The sequence below is a fragment of the Macaca thibetana genome, chromosome 11 (assembly GCF_024542745.1).
Source record: "Macaca thibetana thibetana isolate TM-01 chromosome 11, ASM2454274v1, whole genome shotgun sequence".
Lineage (NCBI taxonomy): Eukaryota > Metazoa > Chordata > Mammalia > Primates > Cercopithecidae > Macaca > Macaca thibetana.
In genome coordinates, this window is record NC_065588.1 from 58,737,032 (window position 1) to 58,752,685 (window position 15,654).

The 15,654-nt window shown below is 37.7% G+C and overlaps 1 protein-coding gene across 7 annotated transcripts in view; it reads left to right on the forward strand.

Moving 5' to 3' along the window:
• Positions 1 to 15,654, forward strand: part of USP15 (ubiquitin specific peptidase 15) — a 145,250-nt gene that overhangs the window by 77,064 nt on the left and 52,532 nt on the right. For 4 of the 7 annotated variants that reach the window (XR_007717693.1, XM_050748403.1, XM_050748406.1 and 1 more), the window contains one exon: positions 12,137 to 12,223. The exons of the other annotated variants lie outside the window; for them this stretch is intronic. Coding sequence is in view for 3 of the 4 variants with exons in the window: in XM_050748403.1 (XP_050604360.1) it covers positions 12,137 to 12,223 (87 nt within the window). In the remaining variant the exon portion in view is untranslated. The remainder of the gene's footprint in view (positions 1 to 12,136; positions 12,224 to 15,654) is intronic. 7 annotated transcript variants of the gene reach the window in all.

Genomic DNA, 15,654 nt, shown 5'->3' on the forward strand with positions numbered 1-15,654 from the left:
CCCTTTCCCCCCACCCGCCGACAGGCCCCGGTGTGTTGTTCCCCTCCCTTTGTCTATGTGTTCTCATTGTTCAGCTCCCACTTACGAGTGAGAATATGTGGTGTTTGATTTTCTGTTCCTGTGTTTGCTGAGAATGATGGCTTCCAGCTTCATCCATGTCCCTGCAAAGGATGTGAATTTATTCTTTTATGGCTGCATAGTATTCCATGGTGTATATGTGCCACATTTTGTTTATCCAGTCTATCATTGATGGACATTTGGGTTGGTTCCAAGTCTTTGCTATTGTAAATAGTGCTGCAATAAACACATGTGCATGGTCTTTATAGTAGAATGGTTTATAATCCTTTACCTAGTAATGGGATTACTGGGTCAAATGGTATTTCTGGTTCTAGATCCTTGAAGAATCGCCACACTGTCTTCCGCAGTGGTCGAACTAATTTATGCTCCCACCAGTAGTGTAAAAGCATTCCCGTTTCTCCACATCTTCTCCAGCATCTGTTGTTTTCTTTTTAATAATCGCCATTCTGACTGGCGTGAGATGGTATCTCATTGTGGTGGGATTTGCATTTCTCTAATGACCAGTGATAAAGAGCTTTTTTTCACATGTTTGTTGGCTGCATAAATGTCTTCTTTTGAGAAGTGTCTGTTCATATCCTTCGCCCACTTTTTGATGGGGTTGTTTGTTTTTTTTCTTGTAAATTTGTTTAAGTTCCTTGTAGATTCTGGATAATAGCCCTTTGTCAGATGGATAGATTGCAAAAATTTTCTCCCATTCTGAAGGTTGCCTGTTCACTCTGATGATAATTTCTTTTCCTTTGCAGAAGCTCTTTAGTTTGATTAGCTCCCATTTGTCAGTTTTGGCTTTTGTTGCGATTGCTTTTGGTGGTTTAGTCATGAAGTCATTTCCCATGACTGTGTCCTGAATGGTATTGCCTAGATTTTCTTCTAGAGTTTTTATGGTTTTGAGTTTTACATTTAAGCCTTTAATCTATCTTGAGTTAATTTTTTATAAGGTATAAGGAAGGGGTCCAGTTTCTGTTTTCTTCATATGGCTAGCCGTTTTTCCCAGCACTGTTTATTAAACAGGGAATCATTTCCCCATTGCTTGTGTTTGTCAGGTTTGTGAAAGATCACATGATCTTTTATTGATTTGCATATGTTGAAACAGCTTTGCATCCCAGGATGTGTGGAGTTATTTCTGGGGCCTCTGTTCTGTTGCATCGGTCTACATATCTTTTTTGGTACCAGTACCATGCTGTTTTGGTTACTGTAGCCTTGTAGTATAGTTTGAAGTCAGGTAGCATGATGCCTCCAGCTTTCTTCTTTTGCTTAGGATTTTCTAGGCTATACTGGCCCTTTTTTAGTTCCATATGAAATTTAAAGTAGTTTTTTCTAATTCTGTAAAGAATGTCAATGGTAGCTCGATGGGAATAGCATTGAATCTATAAATTACTTTGGGCAGTGTGGCCATTTTCACAGTATTGATTCTTCCTATCCATGAGCATGGAATGTTTTTCCATTTGTTTGTGTCCTATCTTATTTCCTTGAGCAGTGGTTTGTAGTTCTCCTTGAAGAAGTCATTCACGTCCCTTGTAGATTGTATTCCTAGGTATTTTTTTCTCTTTGTAGCAGTTGTGAATGGGAGTTCACTCATGATTTGACTCTCTGCTTGTCTATTTTTGGTGTATAAGAATCCTTGCACGTTGATTTTCTATCCTGAGACTTTGCTGAAGTTATCAGCTTAAGGAGGTTTGGGGCTTAGACGATGGGCTTTTCTAAATATACAATCATGTCATCTGCAAACAGAGACCATTTGACTTCCTCTCTTCCTATTTTAATACTCTTTATTTCTTTCTCTTGCCTGGTTGCCCTGGCCAGAACTTCCAATACTTCGTTGAATAGGAGTGGTGAGAGAAGGTATCTTTGTCTTGTGCCGGTTTTCAAAGGAAATGCTTCCAGCTTTTGCCCATTCAATATGATATTGGCTGTGGGTCTGTCATAAATAGCTGTTATTATTTTGAGAGATGTTTCATCAATAACTAGTTTATTGAGAGTTTTTAACATGAATGGATGTTGAATTTTATTGAAGGCCTTTTCTGCATCTATTGAGATATTCGTGTGGTTTTTGTCATTGGTTCTGTTTATGTGATTGATTACTTTTATTGATTTGCATATGTTGAACCAGCTTTTCTTCCCTGGGATGAAGCCCACTTGATCATGGTGGATAAGCTTTTTGATGTGCTGCTGGATTCGGTTGACCAATATTTTATTAAGGATTTTTACATCAATGTTCATCAGGGATATTGGCCTGAAATTTTCTTTTTTTGTTGTATCTCTGCCAGGTTTTGGTATCAGGATGATGCTGGCCCCATAAAATGAGTTAGAGAGGAGTCCCTCTTTTTCAATTGTTTGGAATATTTTCGGAAGGAATGGTACCAGCTCCTCTTTGTACCTCTGGTAGAATTCGGCTGTGAATCCGTCTGGTCCTGGGCCTTTTGTGGTTGGTGGGCTATTAATTACTGCCTCAATTTCAGAACTTGTTATTGGTCTATTCAGGGATTTGACTTCTTCCTGGTTTAGTCTTGGGAGGGTGTATGTGTCCAAGAATTTATCCGTTTCTTCTAGATTTTCTAGTTTATTTGCATAGAGGTGTTTATAGTACTCTCTGATGGTAGTTTTTTATTTCTGTGGGATCAGTGGTGATATCCCCTTTATCATTTTTGTTGCGTCTATTTGATTCTTCTCTCTTTTCTTCATTAGTCTAGCTAGCAGTCTATTTTGTTATTTTTTCCCAAAAACCCAGCTCCTGGATTCATTTATTTTTATTTTTATTTTTTGAAGGGTTCTTCCTGTCTCTATCTCTTTCAGTTCTGCTCTGATCTTAGTTATTTCTTGTCTTCTGCTAGCTTTTGAATTTGTTTACTCTTCCTTCTTTAGTTCTTTTAATTGTGATATTAGGGTTTCAATTTCAGATCTTTCCAGCTTTCAGATATGGGCATTTAGTACTATAAATTTCCCCCTATACACTGCTTTAACCATGTCCCAAAGATTCTGATACATTGTCTCTTTGTTCTCATTGGTTTCAAAGAACTTCTTTATTTCTGCCTTCATTTCATTATTTACCCAGGAGTCCTTCAGGAGCAGGGTCTTCAATTTCCATGTAGTTGTGCCGTTTTGGGTGAGTTTCTTAATCCTGAGTTCTTATTTGATTGCACTGTGGTCTGAGAGACTGTTAGGATTTCTATTCTTTTGCATTTGCTGAGGAGTGTTTTACTTCCATTTATGTGGTCGATTTTAGAATAAGTGCCATGCGGTACTGAGAAGAATGTATATTCTGTTGATTTGTGGTGAAGAGTTTGTGGATGTCTGTGAGGTCCACTTGATCCAGAGCTGAGTTCAAGTCCTGAATAGCCTTGTTAATTGTCTATCTCATTGATCTGTCTAGTATTGACAGTAAGGTGTTAAAGACTCCCACTATTACTGCATGGGAGTCTGAGTCTCTTTCTAGATCTCTAAGAACTTGTTTTATGAATCTGGGTGCTCCTATATTGGGTCCACATATATTTAGGATAGTTAGCTCTTCTTGTGGCATTGATCCCTTTACCATTATGTAATGCCCTTCTTTGTCTTTTTTTATCTTTGTTGGTTTTATGTGTGTTTTATCAGAGACTAGTATTTCAACTCCTGCTTTTTTTTTTTTTTTTTTTTTTTTTTTCTGCTTTCCATTTGCTTGGTAAATACTCCTCCAACCCTTTATTTTGAGCCTGTGTGTGTCTTTGCATGTGAGATGGGTCTCCTGAATATAGCACACCAATGGGTCTTGACTCTTCATCCAATTTGCCAGTCTGTGTCTTTTAATTGGGGCATTTAGCCCATTTATATTTAAGGCTAAATATTGTTATGTGTGAATTTGATCTGGTCATCATAATGCTAGCTGGTTATTTTGCACATTAGTTGATGCAGTTTCTTCACGGTGTCATTGGTCATTATATTTTGGTGTGTTTTTGCAGTAGCTGGTACCAGTTTTTCCCTTCTACATTTAGTACTTCCTTCAGGAGTTCTTGTAAAGGCTGCCTGGTGGTGACAAAATCCCTTTGCATTTGCTTGTTTGGAAAGGATTTTATTTCTCCTTTGCTTATGAAGCTTTGTTTGCCTGGATATGAAATTCTGGGTTGAAAATTCCTTTCTTTAAGAATGTTGAATATTGGCCCCTACTCTCTTCTGGCTTGTAGGGTTTCTGCAGAGTCTGCTGTTAGTCTGATGGGCTTCCCTTTGTAGGTGACCTGACCTTTCTTTCTGGCTGCCCTTAACATTTTTTCCTTCATTTCAACCTTGGAGAATCTGAAGATTTTGTGTCTTGGGGCTGATCTTCTCATGAAGTATCTTAGTGGTGGTCTCTGTATCTCCTGATTTGGAATGTTGGCCTGTCTTACTAGGTTGGGGAAGTTCTCCCGAGAGTTCACTTCTCTCTGAATGTGTTTTCCGACTCGGTTCCATTCTCCCCATCACTTTCAGGTACACTAATCAATTATAGGTTTGGTCTTTTCACATAGTCCCATATTTCTTGGAGGCTTTGTTCATTCCTTTTCATTCTTTTTTCTCTAATCTTGTCTTCGTGCCTAATTTCAGCAAGGTGATCTTCAATCTGTGATATCCTTTCTTCTGCTTGATCGATTCAGCTGTTGATACTTGTGTATGCTTCACTAATTTCTCATGCTGTGTTTTTCAGTTCCATCCGGCCATTTATGTTCCTTGCTAAACTGGTTATTGTAGTTAGCAGTTCCTGTAACCTTTTATCAAGGTTCTTAGCTTCCTTGCACTGGGTTAGAACGTGCTGCTTTAGCTCAGAGGAGTTTATTACACACCTTCTGAAACCTACTTCTATTAATTCATCAGTGTCAGTCTTCATCCAGTTTTGTGCCCTTGCTGGAGAGAAGTTGCGATCATTTGGAGAAGAAGCAGCTTTCTGGTTTTTGGGATTTTCAGCGTTTTTGCACTAGTTTGTCCTCATCTTCATGGATTTGTCTACCTTTGGTCTTTGAACCTGATGACCTTTGGATGGGGTCTTTGTTGGGGGATCTTTCTGTTAATGTTGTTGTTGCTTTCTGTTTGTTTGTTTTTCTTCTAACAGTCAGGCCCCTTTTCTGCAGGTCTGCTGCAGTTTGCTGGAGGTCCACTCCAGACCCTGTTCGCCTGGGTATCACCAGTGGAGGCTGCAGAACAGCATAGATTGCTGCCTACTCCTTCCTCTGGAAGCTTCGTCCCAGAGGGGCACCGGCCTGATGCCAGCCGGAGCTCTCCTGTATGAGGTGTCTGTCGACCCCTGTTGGGAGGTCTCTCCCAGGCAGGAGGCACGGGGTCAGGGACCCACTTGAGGAGGCAGCCTGTCCCTTAGCAGAGCTGGTGCACTGTGCTGGGAGAATCCCCCTTGTCAGGATCAGCTGCTCTCTTCAGAGCCTGCAGCCAGGAAAGATTAAGTCCACTGAAGCTACACCCACAGCCATCCCTCCCCCAGTTTCTCTGTCCCAGGGAGATGAGAGTTTTATCTGTAAACCCCTGGCTGGGGCTGCTGCATTTCCTTCAGATGTGCCCTGCCCAGTGAGGAGGAATGTAGAGAAGCAGTCTGGCCACAGCCACTTTGCCACACTGTGGTGAATCCTGCCCAGTCAAAACCTCCCAGTCTCCTTAGCACTGCGAGGGGAAACCACCTACTAAAGCCTCAGTAATGGCGGATGCCCCTCCCCCAAACAAGCTCGATCGTCTCAAGTCAATTCCAGACTGTTGTGCTGGCAGTGAGAATTTCAAGCCAGTGGTTCTTAGCTTTCTGGGCTCGGTGAGTGGGACCCACTGAGCGAGCCCACTTGGCTCCCTGGCTTCAGCCCCCTTTCCAGGGGAGTGAATGGTTCTGTCTCGCTGGCATTCCAGGCACCACTGTGGTTATGAAAAAAAACTCCTACAGCTAGCTCATTGCATTCCTGAACAGCCACTCAGTTTTATGCTTGAAACCTAGGGCCCTGGTGGTGTAGGCACACAAGTCCTGATCTGCAGATTGCAAAAACCATGGGAAAGCATAGTACTTGGGCCAGGTAGCACAGTCCCTCATGGCTTCCCTTGGCTGGAGGAGGGAAGCCCCCCAGCTCCTTGCACTTCCCAGATGAAGCAACGCCCCACCCTGCTTCTGCTCACTCTCTGCAGGTTGTACCCACTACCTAACCAGTTCCAATGAGATGGATACCTCAGTTGGAAATGCAGAAATCACCTGCCTTCTCCATTGATCGCCCTGAGAACCTCAGACCAGAGCTGTTTCTATTCGGCCATCTTGGCCCCTCCCTGAAACCCATGTTTAAAACCATCAGATCTCATGAGACCCATTCACTATCACGAGAACAGCATGGAAAAGACCCACCCCCATGATTCAGTCATCTCCCACCAGGCCTATCTTACAACACATGGGAATTACAGGAGCTACAAGATGAGATTTGGGTGGGGACACAGAGCCAAACCATATCATTCTGCCCCTGGCCTCTCCCAAATCTCATCTCACATTTCAAAACCAGTCATGCCTTCCCAACAGTCCCCCAAAGTCTCAACTCATTTCAGCATGAATTCAGAAATACACAGTCCAGTGTCTCATTCAGGACAAGGCAAGTCCCTTCCACCTATGAGCCTGTAAAATCGAAAACAAGTTAGTTACTTCCTAGATACAAGGAGGATACAGGCATTGGGTCAACACAGCCATTCCAAATGGGAGAAATTGGCCAAAACAAAGGGGCTGTAGGCCCAATGCAAGTCCGAAATCCAGCAGGGCAGTCAAATCTTAGAGCTCCAAAATGATCTCCTTTGACTCCATGTCTCGCATCCGAGTCACACTGGTGCAAGAGGTGGGCTCCCACAGCCTTCTGCAGCTCTTTCCCTGTGGCTTTGCAGGTTATAACCCCACTGCTGGCTGTTTTCACGGGCTGGCGTTGTCTACAGCTTTTCCAGGTGCACAGTGCAAGCTCTCAGTAGATCTATACCATTCTGGGGTCTGGAGGACAGTGGCCCTCTTCTCACAGCTCCAGTAGGTGGTGCCCTAGTAGGGAATCTGTGTGGGAGCTCCAAACCCATATTTCCCTTCCTCACTGCCCTAGCAGAGATTATCCATGAGGACCCCGCCCCTACAGCAAACTTCTGCCTGGGCATCCAGGCGTTTCCATACCTCCTCCGAAATCAAGGCGGAGGTTCCCAAACCTCAATTATTGACTTCTGTGAACCCACAGGCCCAGCACCACATGGAAGCTGCCAAGGCTTGGGGCTTCCACACTCTGAAGCAACAGCCTGAGCTGTACCTTGGCCCCTTTTAGCCATGGCCGGAGCAGCTGGAACACAGGGTACCAAGTCCCTAGGCTGCACAGAGCAGGGTGCCTCTGGGCCTAGCCCATAAAACCATCTTTCCTTTTAGGCCTCCAAGCCTGTGATGGGAGGGTCTGCCGTGAAGACCTCTGACATGCCCTGGAGACATTTTCCCCCGTTGTCTTGGGGATTAACATTTGGCTGCTCGGTACTTTTGCCAGCTTGAATTTCTCCTCAGAAAATGGGATTTTCGGCTGGGCGCGGTGGCTCAAGCCTGTAATCCCAGCACTTTGGGAGGCCGAGGCGGGCGGATCACAAGGTCAGGAGATTGAAACCCCGTCTCTACTAAAAATACAAAAAATTAGCCGGCGCGCGGTGGCGGGCGCCTGTAGTCCCAGCTACTCAGGAGGCTGAGGCTGGAAATGGCGGGAACCCGGGAGGCGGAGCTTGCAGTGAGCCGAGATCGCGCCACTTCCAGCCTCGTGAGACTCCGTCTCAAAAAAAAAAAAAGAAAAAAGAAAATGGGATTTTCATTTCTATTGTATTGTCAGGCTGCAAATTCTCCAACCTTTTATGCCCTGTTCCCATTTTAAAACTGAATGCCTTTAACAGCACCCAAGTCACCTCCTGAATGATTTGCTGCGTAGATTTCTTCTGCCAAATTCCCTAAATCATCTCTCCTAAGTTCAAAATTCCACAAATCTCTAGGGCCAGGGCAAACTGCCACCAGTCTCTTTGCTAAAACATAACAAGCGTCACCCTTGCTTCCAGTTCACAACAAGTTCCTCATTTCCATCTAAGACTACCTCAGCCTGGACTTTATTGTCTATAACACTAAGCATTTTGGTCAAAGCCATTCAACAAGTCTCTAGAAAGTTTTAAACCTTCACACATCTTCCTATCTCCTGAGTCCTCCCAAGTCTCCAGGAAGTTCCAAACTTTCCCACATTTTCCTGTCTTCTTCTGAGTCCTCCAAACTGTTCTAACGTCTGCCTATTACTCAGTTCCAAAGTTGCTTACACATTTTCTGGGAACTTTGGTACCCAGTTCCAAAGTTGCTTACACGTGGCTGTATTGACCCAATGCCTGTATCCTCTTTGTATCTAGGAAGTAACTAACTTGTTTTTGATTTTACAGGCTCATAGGTGGAAGGGATTTGCCTTAGAAAACATTTTTTTCTAAGGTTTTATAATGTATAAAACTTTCAACAACGCCACACGCTACCGGTACCAATTTACTCTTTTAGTCTGTTTTCACGCTGTTGATAAAGACATACCTGAGACTGGACAATTTACAAAAGAAAGGTTCATTGGACTTACAGTTCCACATGTCTGGGGTGGGGGAGCCTCACAATCATGGCAGAAGGCAAGGAGGAGCAAGTCATGTCTTACATGGATGGTGGCAGGCAAAGAGAGCTTGTGCAGAGAAACTCCCATTTTTAAGAACATCAAATCTCGTGAGACTCATTCACTATCACAAGAACAGCATGGAAAAGACCCACCCCCTCCCATGATTCAGTCATTTCCTACTAGGCCCTTCCCACAACACCTGGGGATTATGAAAGCTACAAGATGAGATTTGGGTGGGGACACAGAACCAAGCCATATCAATAGCCAAGTCCAAATAACCACACACAGTCGTTTCCTAATGTAGAATAAAAAGAGTGGTGTCCTGAAAACAATGACTGGTTCCACTTGTGGTTCATGCAGTTCAAATAACTACACAAGCTTTTCCTCAGAATGACGGCCATGATACTTCAGTTTGTAGCAGATACGCTTTATGCAAACTTCCCAGTTTGTCAGATAATATCAAAAAGAAGTGTAAGTAAGGGTTAAGATTTAATAAAATCAGTAATTTTTTTTTCAATGTGGATATTCTCAAGTGAAACTTTTTTACTGTGATGTGGTGAAATATAGATTAGTGCTACTCCTTTGATTCATGCTAAGGTTTCAGCAGTTTTATCCACCATTGCTTTTGCACTAGCAGTGCCAATATCCACTCAGTGAAAGAGGTCGAATAACATTTAAACGACACTTTGATATTTATTATGAAAATAGTTTTGACCTCACCAATGGACACCTTAAAAAGGGTCTTGACAACCCCCAGGATCCATGGACTATACTTCAAGAACTGCTTCCTAAACATCCAAGATACGCTGCCCTTGCCCACTCTACTTTCTTAACTCCACCCCTTATTAATTCTTACCTTTGTTTTTATAGTTCCTTAACTGGTCTCCCAATCTTCACTCTTTTTGTCTTCCTTAAAAGTTCCTAGATTACAAATCTGATTTTGTTGATACCCTATTAAAGTCTTTCCACATGCTCCAGCACAATTGGATAAAATCCAGATTTCTTCATAGAACATAAAAGACCTTTTATTGTCATACCTACCTTAGTAACCTCTGTTCCTGTCAGTACTTCCTAGTCTTTAAGCCAAGCTGAATTTACTGGTAATTCCCTGAACACATTCATAGTTTCTACATGATTTCTACATGCTGTTCTTCCTACCTGTAATACTCTTTTACTTCCCACCTATCCCTCTAATTGTACATCATTTTTAAATCACCTCATGTCACTACCCACAAAATTCTACATTAGAATTTGTTGTCGTACTTATATTGTATTATTGTATTATAGTCATTTTGCTTATATGTCATTTTTTCCTGTTAGATCGTGAGCTGTTTGAGGTCAGGAACTGTGTCTTTCTTTGTATTCCCAGTACTTATCAAGGATGAGGCATACAGTAATCATTTAGTAAATGTTTGAGTGTTTGAATGAACTCCATAAAAATTGAAAATACAAATTAATTCCATGGTATTTCATTTTCTCTTCCTTCTAATATAGTTCTTAGAGTTGCTAATGAATAATAAAAAAGGCCATAGATGAAAAGAAAAAGAAAAAAGTGTATATATGTGTGTGTGTGTGTATATATATACATGAAGTGTATACAGTGTGTATATATATTATATATAACATATATATGTCTCAGCCACTTTATTGGATGAAGCAATGGATCTTTATTTCCATAATTTTTACTATAAGATTCAGGGTAACTTTCGATTTACATAAGTTTTTGAAAAGTTGTAATGAATTATATTTTTAAAAATTAACCTCCTTTATTTATTATAACTCAGTCTCTAATCAATTTAGACCTTTTTTTCCTAATTTAGAATTCTTAATGTGGAGGCAGAAATGCCAGGATATTTCAGTTTTTTATTAATATTTTAAAACTACTATCTGGGAATATTAGGATCATTAAAATTATTTTTTAAATGTGTTCTATACATCGTTTTATAATAAAACTTGGTTGATTGTATTTTATTTTTGAGTTTAGTACAGTAAAATAAAATCTTGTTAAAGGGACTTCCATCAGAAGGGTACCTAACTAGAAATCCCACGTAGCAAGATCCAGTAATATATAACATTATTCAGCTAAAAGAACCTCGTTCAAAAGAAAACATGTTTTTCTAAGATTTTATAATGTATAAAACTTAAAAAGTTCAAGTAGGCCTGGTGCAGCCTATAATCACACCTGTAGTCCCAGTGCTTTGGGAGGCTGAGGCAGGAGGATCACTTGAGGCCAGGAGTTTGAGACTAGCCTGGGCAACATGGTGAAATCTCTGTCTCGGCAAAAAAAAATTGTTTTTAAATTAGCTGGGTATGTGGCACACGCGTATAGTTCCAGTTTCTCAGTAGGCTGAGATGGAGAAGCTCTTGAGCCTGGGAGGTCAAGGCTATGTGAGCTGTGATTGTGTCACTGCACCCCAGGCTGGACAACAGAGCAAAACCCTGTCTCTAAAAAAAATAATAAAAGTGAAATTGAAAATGTAAATTTTTTATATCTAAAAAATTTTATTGCCCACCATTTGTTCTGCATAATGCATTGTAAATATATTTATTTAGATAAATCCAAATCACTTAAAAGCAAATTTTCTAGATTATGCTTTTCTGCTTATTGACCATTTCATTGTTCATGAGCATAATATTTAAAAGTGAATCATTTGGGGCCTCACTAATTTCGAATTTACAGTGACTGAGTCACTGGACTGAAACCTAGCTTTTTATAGCCTCTTGCCTAGCTGTTGCCTAGTAAATTAAAATAATATGTTTACAAAATTACAAGAGAAAGTAAAACTTTTAGTGACCTTTAAGTACTTAGATTATTGGCGTATTATAGATTTGTTGATTATAAGTCATGCCTTTAATGGTTTAAGTTGATTAAAAACCAATAGTAATTGCAGTTTCTTCAAAAAGGTTCTGAATTAATAAGGTATGTATACTATAGTCAGATTTATGCCTTTTCCCTTTGGCCAAATATAGCATATTGGGATTATGCTTGGAATTATTTTATCTATTTTGTCCCCATTGCCTTAATTTTTAAAAATTGGTAATGTTCTCTGATCTCTGTGTCAATGTTGTGCATAATTAGAATGCCATGGTGTACCAGTGAGAAACAGTAGAATAGTTTAATTCCATTGACTAATGGAAATTGATCGTAAAATGTCAAAAATGGTTACCTAAACTCAGAAATGGGTATATGTAGTTAGTAGATTTATAGGAATAATAGCAAGTTGCATATTTAATTTGATAAATTTTATTTGAAAATAGTTCCCTTTTGTACTTTTATGTTTTTATAAGGAAAAATACATTCAAAATTGAAAACCAAAGGATAATAGTGATTTTGCTCATAAATCTACTTTTCAGCATTCATTTACTACAAACATTGTCATCTGTTAGTTCTTTTATTTCATAATTTAAAAATTCTTCATTTTTTTATCTAATTTAACATTTTCATATTTTTAAAGGTCCCCAGGTGCATCCAATTTTTCAACTTTACCAAAGATCTCTCCTTCATCTCTATCAAATAATTATAACAACATGAACAACAGAAAGTAAGCACTGAATCTTAAAAACTCTTTGTTTAATTGATCACCCTATTATGGTTGCAAAAATCTTTTGTATCTAAATTTTAGGATAAAAGTCTTAATGCATTAAAATTGATTTTCTTTTAAATTACTGGTTAGTTCTTCCAGGAGTAACTTAACAAAAAAGAAAGCAATTAAATTACTTCTTGATTTAATACATACATTGAAAGAAGTAAAACACTTAAAGAATTTTATATACTAAATACTAATCATTAAAATATATTTAGAAGTTTGTTAGAACACAATTTTTTAGGAAGAATTTAAATTCAGATGTCATTTTAGAACTAGATATGTAATCACATATAGTAAAGTATTTTTAAAAAGTATATATCAGTGATTCTCAAGTGGAAAGCACATATAAATTTTTGTTTATGAAAAAGGCAATCACTTTTTCTTGAGAAGTTCAGAAAAACAATTACCTTACCCCTTGCCAAATAAAATTTAGAATCATGGAATTTATAAAAATTTTGAAGTGTGTGTTATATTGCTATAAGAAAAACAATTGAAAGTCAAGGTTACATGGGCTTCACTCTGAGTGTATTATCTTGTATTGACTCTGAGTGTATTACCTGGAACATTGATTTTTTTTTGTTGAAAAAGGTTGAAAGAAAACCTTTATTATTTGTAATTAGCCCAAATTATGGGAATAATATTGATCTAGAGATGATTATCCTCCTTTTATTTATTTATTTTGGTATGTATAGTGCTATTTATGGATTAGAGTGAAAGTATTTAGATATTTGCACTAAAGTATTAGTATTAGATATCTAATACTTAGTTATATGTTAGTATATACTTATACTAATTGTAAAGTATTAGTATTTAGATATTTTTGCAGTTTCTAAATGGCATCTGATTATCTCAGTGAGTAAATTCTAAAAGACTAAAGCTATTTGTGAAATAATCTTTAAAATTAAGACACCAATAATTACATTTATATGTTTAATTAATTTTCCCTAAAATTTATCTTTTGGGGGAGGATGACAAAAATGATTCTAACGTACATCTGGATTATAAGTAGATGACAGAGCTAAAATAATTTTGGAAAAGAATAATAAGGATTAGTCTTAAACTAAATATCACAATGTATTACAAAGATAACAAAAATTCAAACAACATAGTACTGACCCAAAAATACACCTCCATATCAATGGAATCTAGCTCAGAAACAAATCTTTCTATAAAAAGAATTTAATGTGATCAGGAGATATTGTAGAGTAATAGGAATGGGCAGATTATCCAGGAAATATTGTTGAGAAAATTGGCTCATGTCTGAGAATTTCTCTCTGAAATTTTAAATCCAAGCATATTAAAAAAGGACAAATAAATGGAAAAAAGTACTTGTTACAAATGATAAAGGATTTATATTCTAAATATATCAAGCTCATAAAAATTAGAAATTTTCTAAGAGTCTTAGAAACATTGGGCAGTAAAAGTAAAGGAATTAAATAAGGAATAAACTTTTTTTTTTGAGGTAGGGTCTCACTCTGTCACCCAGGTTAAAGTGCAGTGTCACAATCACAGCTCCCTGCACCCTTGACCTCCCAGGCTCAAGTGATCCTCCCACCTTAGCCTCTTGAGTAGCTTGGATTATGGCACACGCCACTACTCCCCACTAATTTTTTTATTTTTATTTTCATAGAGACAGTTCCACTATGTTGCTCATGCTGGTTTCGAACTGCTGGGCTCAAGAAATCCTCCTGCCTCAGCCTCCCAAGTGCTGAGATTGCAGGCATGAGCCACCTCACCCAGCTGGGATAAATATTTTAAATTTTCACATTCACTACTGATTAGAGATTAAAACCATGAAAAACCCCATTTGCTTTCTCTTACCTCAATCACATTGGGAAAAATTAAACAATAACATATATTTTTATAATGATTGAGTGCTTGGAGTATTAGAATAATTTTTTCTAGCAAAATAGTTTACCAGTATGAATCAATAACATTTAAAACGTTCACATTCTTATTTCAGTAATTCATAAAAAGATATGTGCACTGTATGTAATAATATTACATCATAGTGTAATACTAAAATACTGAAGACACTGAATATTCAAAATTACACTGCAGTGTCTTCTCTTCTATTTAAAAATGTATGTGCACAAGCCAAAAAAAAAGAGTGAAAATAACCCCTCGTAATTTGGTTTGTATTACGTAAATGAGAGCTTTAAGTAAACTTCATGCTAGATAAAATATTACTTATGATTTACTCATTGCAGATAGCTCTCATATTTACTATAAAAGAATTTATTTACAGGTATTAACAGTCATTCTTTGGACATATTTTTAACATTGTATATAGACTATATTGAATGTAAACTGTATTTTGACCAGTATTACCATATTGGTATGTGTGGTCTGGTATGTTTCTGGTTTTGTTCTGTTTGCATCCTTAGTAAGTACTTGACAGTATAAGCTAATCTAAAAACCTCTGACTGCAGAAACTATTGAGAGAAATTAGAGTCTTAAGTTTCAATGATTCTATCATATGACTACATTATATTTTTAGCTATTTATATTTTTTTAATTCAAACACTGAAATAGCCTTGTCATATTATGGAATTTTAATAGCAAATGGTCACTGAGGTACCATGAAGCTGTGACCATTTTGAGCTTGAAAGTACATTTTTATGTATGGATTTTCTTTCTTAGTAAGGAACAGAACTTAAGCATTTGTAAAATGGAAAGTTTTGTTTTTTAACCTTAAAAAACTTGAATTCCATATTTAAACAACTGTTTTACATACAATTTACTTCTTGAATTTCCATTCAGCTTCTGGAAAGACTTCAGATAGAAATAGCATAGTTTCTTTAAAAGTAGGTGAAATAGTAATGACCTTTTTGCATTATGTTTTTGAAACCTCATGTATGTGGAAATAGTCTACAAGTATAAATAATATATTAAAATCAATAGTTGTCCACAAACTTATATGAAATTTATTTATAAATTCAAGATTTAACCCTACACTGGTACATTTCTAAGATATAAAATTTTTATTTCCAGAAATAGGAATATTGTTATAAAATAATTCCAAGTAATAAAGTATACTTGGAATTATTCCATTTAAGTTTAGTAAGTTTTTATTAAAACCTGTATTATGAAAAATCCATTACTATAATACAGTTTGTTTACCTTGTGTCATAATTTTACTTGTTAGTCCCATGTGTATTTGGTTTTGCCTCAGTTATAATTTAAGTACATTTTTAGATATCTGTCAGATTGTCTTTCTGGTAATAGTTCTATAACCTGTATTTTTCTGCCCTGCTTTATTTGCTTTGATATATTACTAACACTGCCTTTAAAAAAATATTGTTAATGTGTTTATTGTCTTAATTTGACATTCCAAATGCAGCGCACATTTCTATTTTTCTGTTAATTTATTTATATCTTTTTTA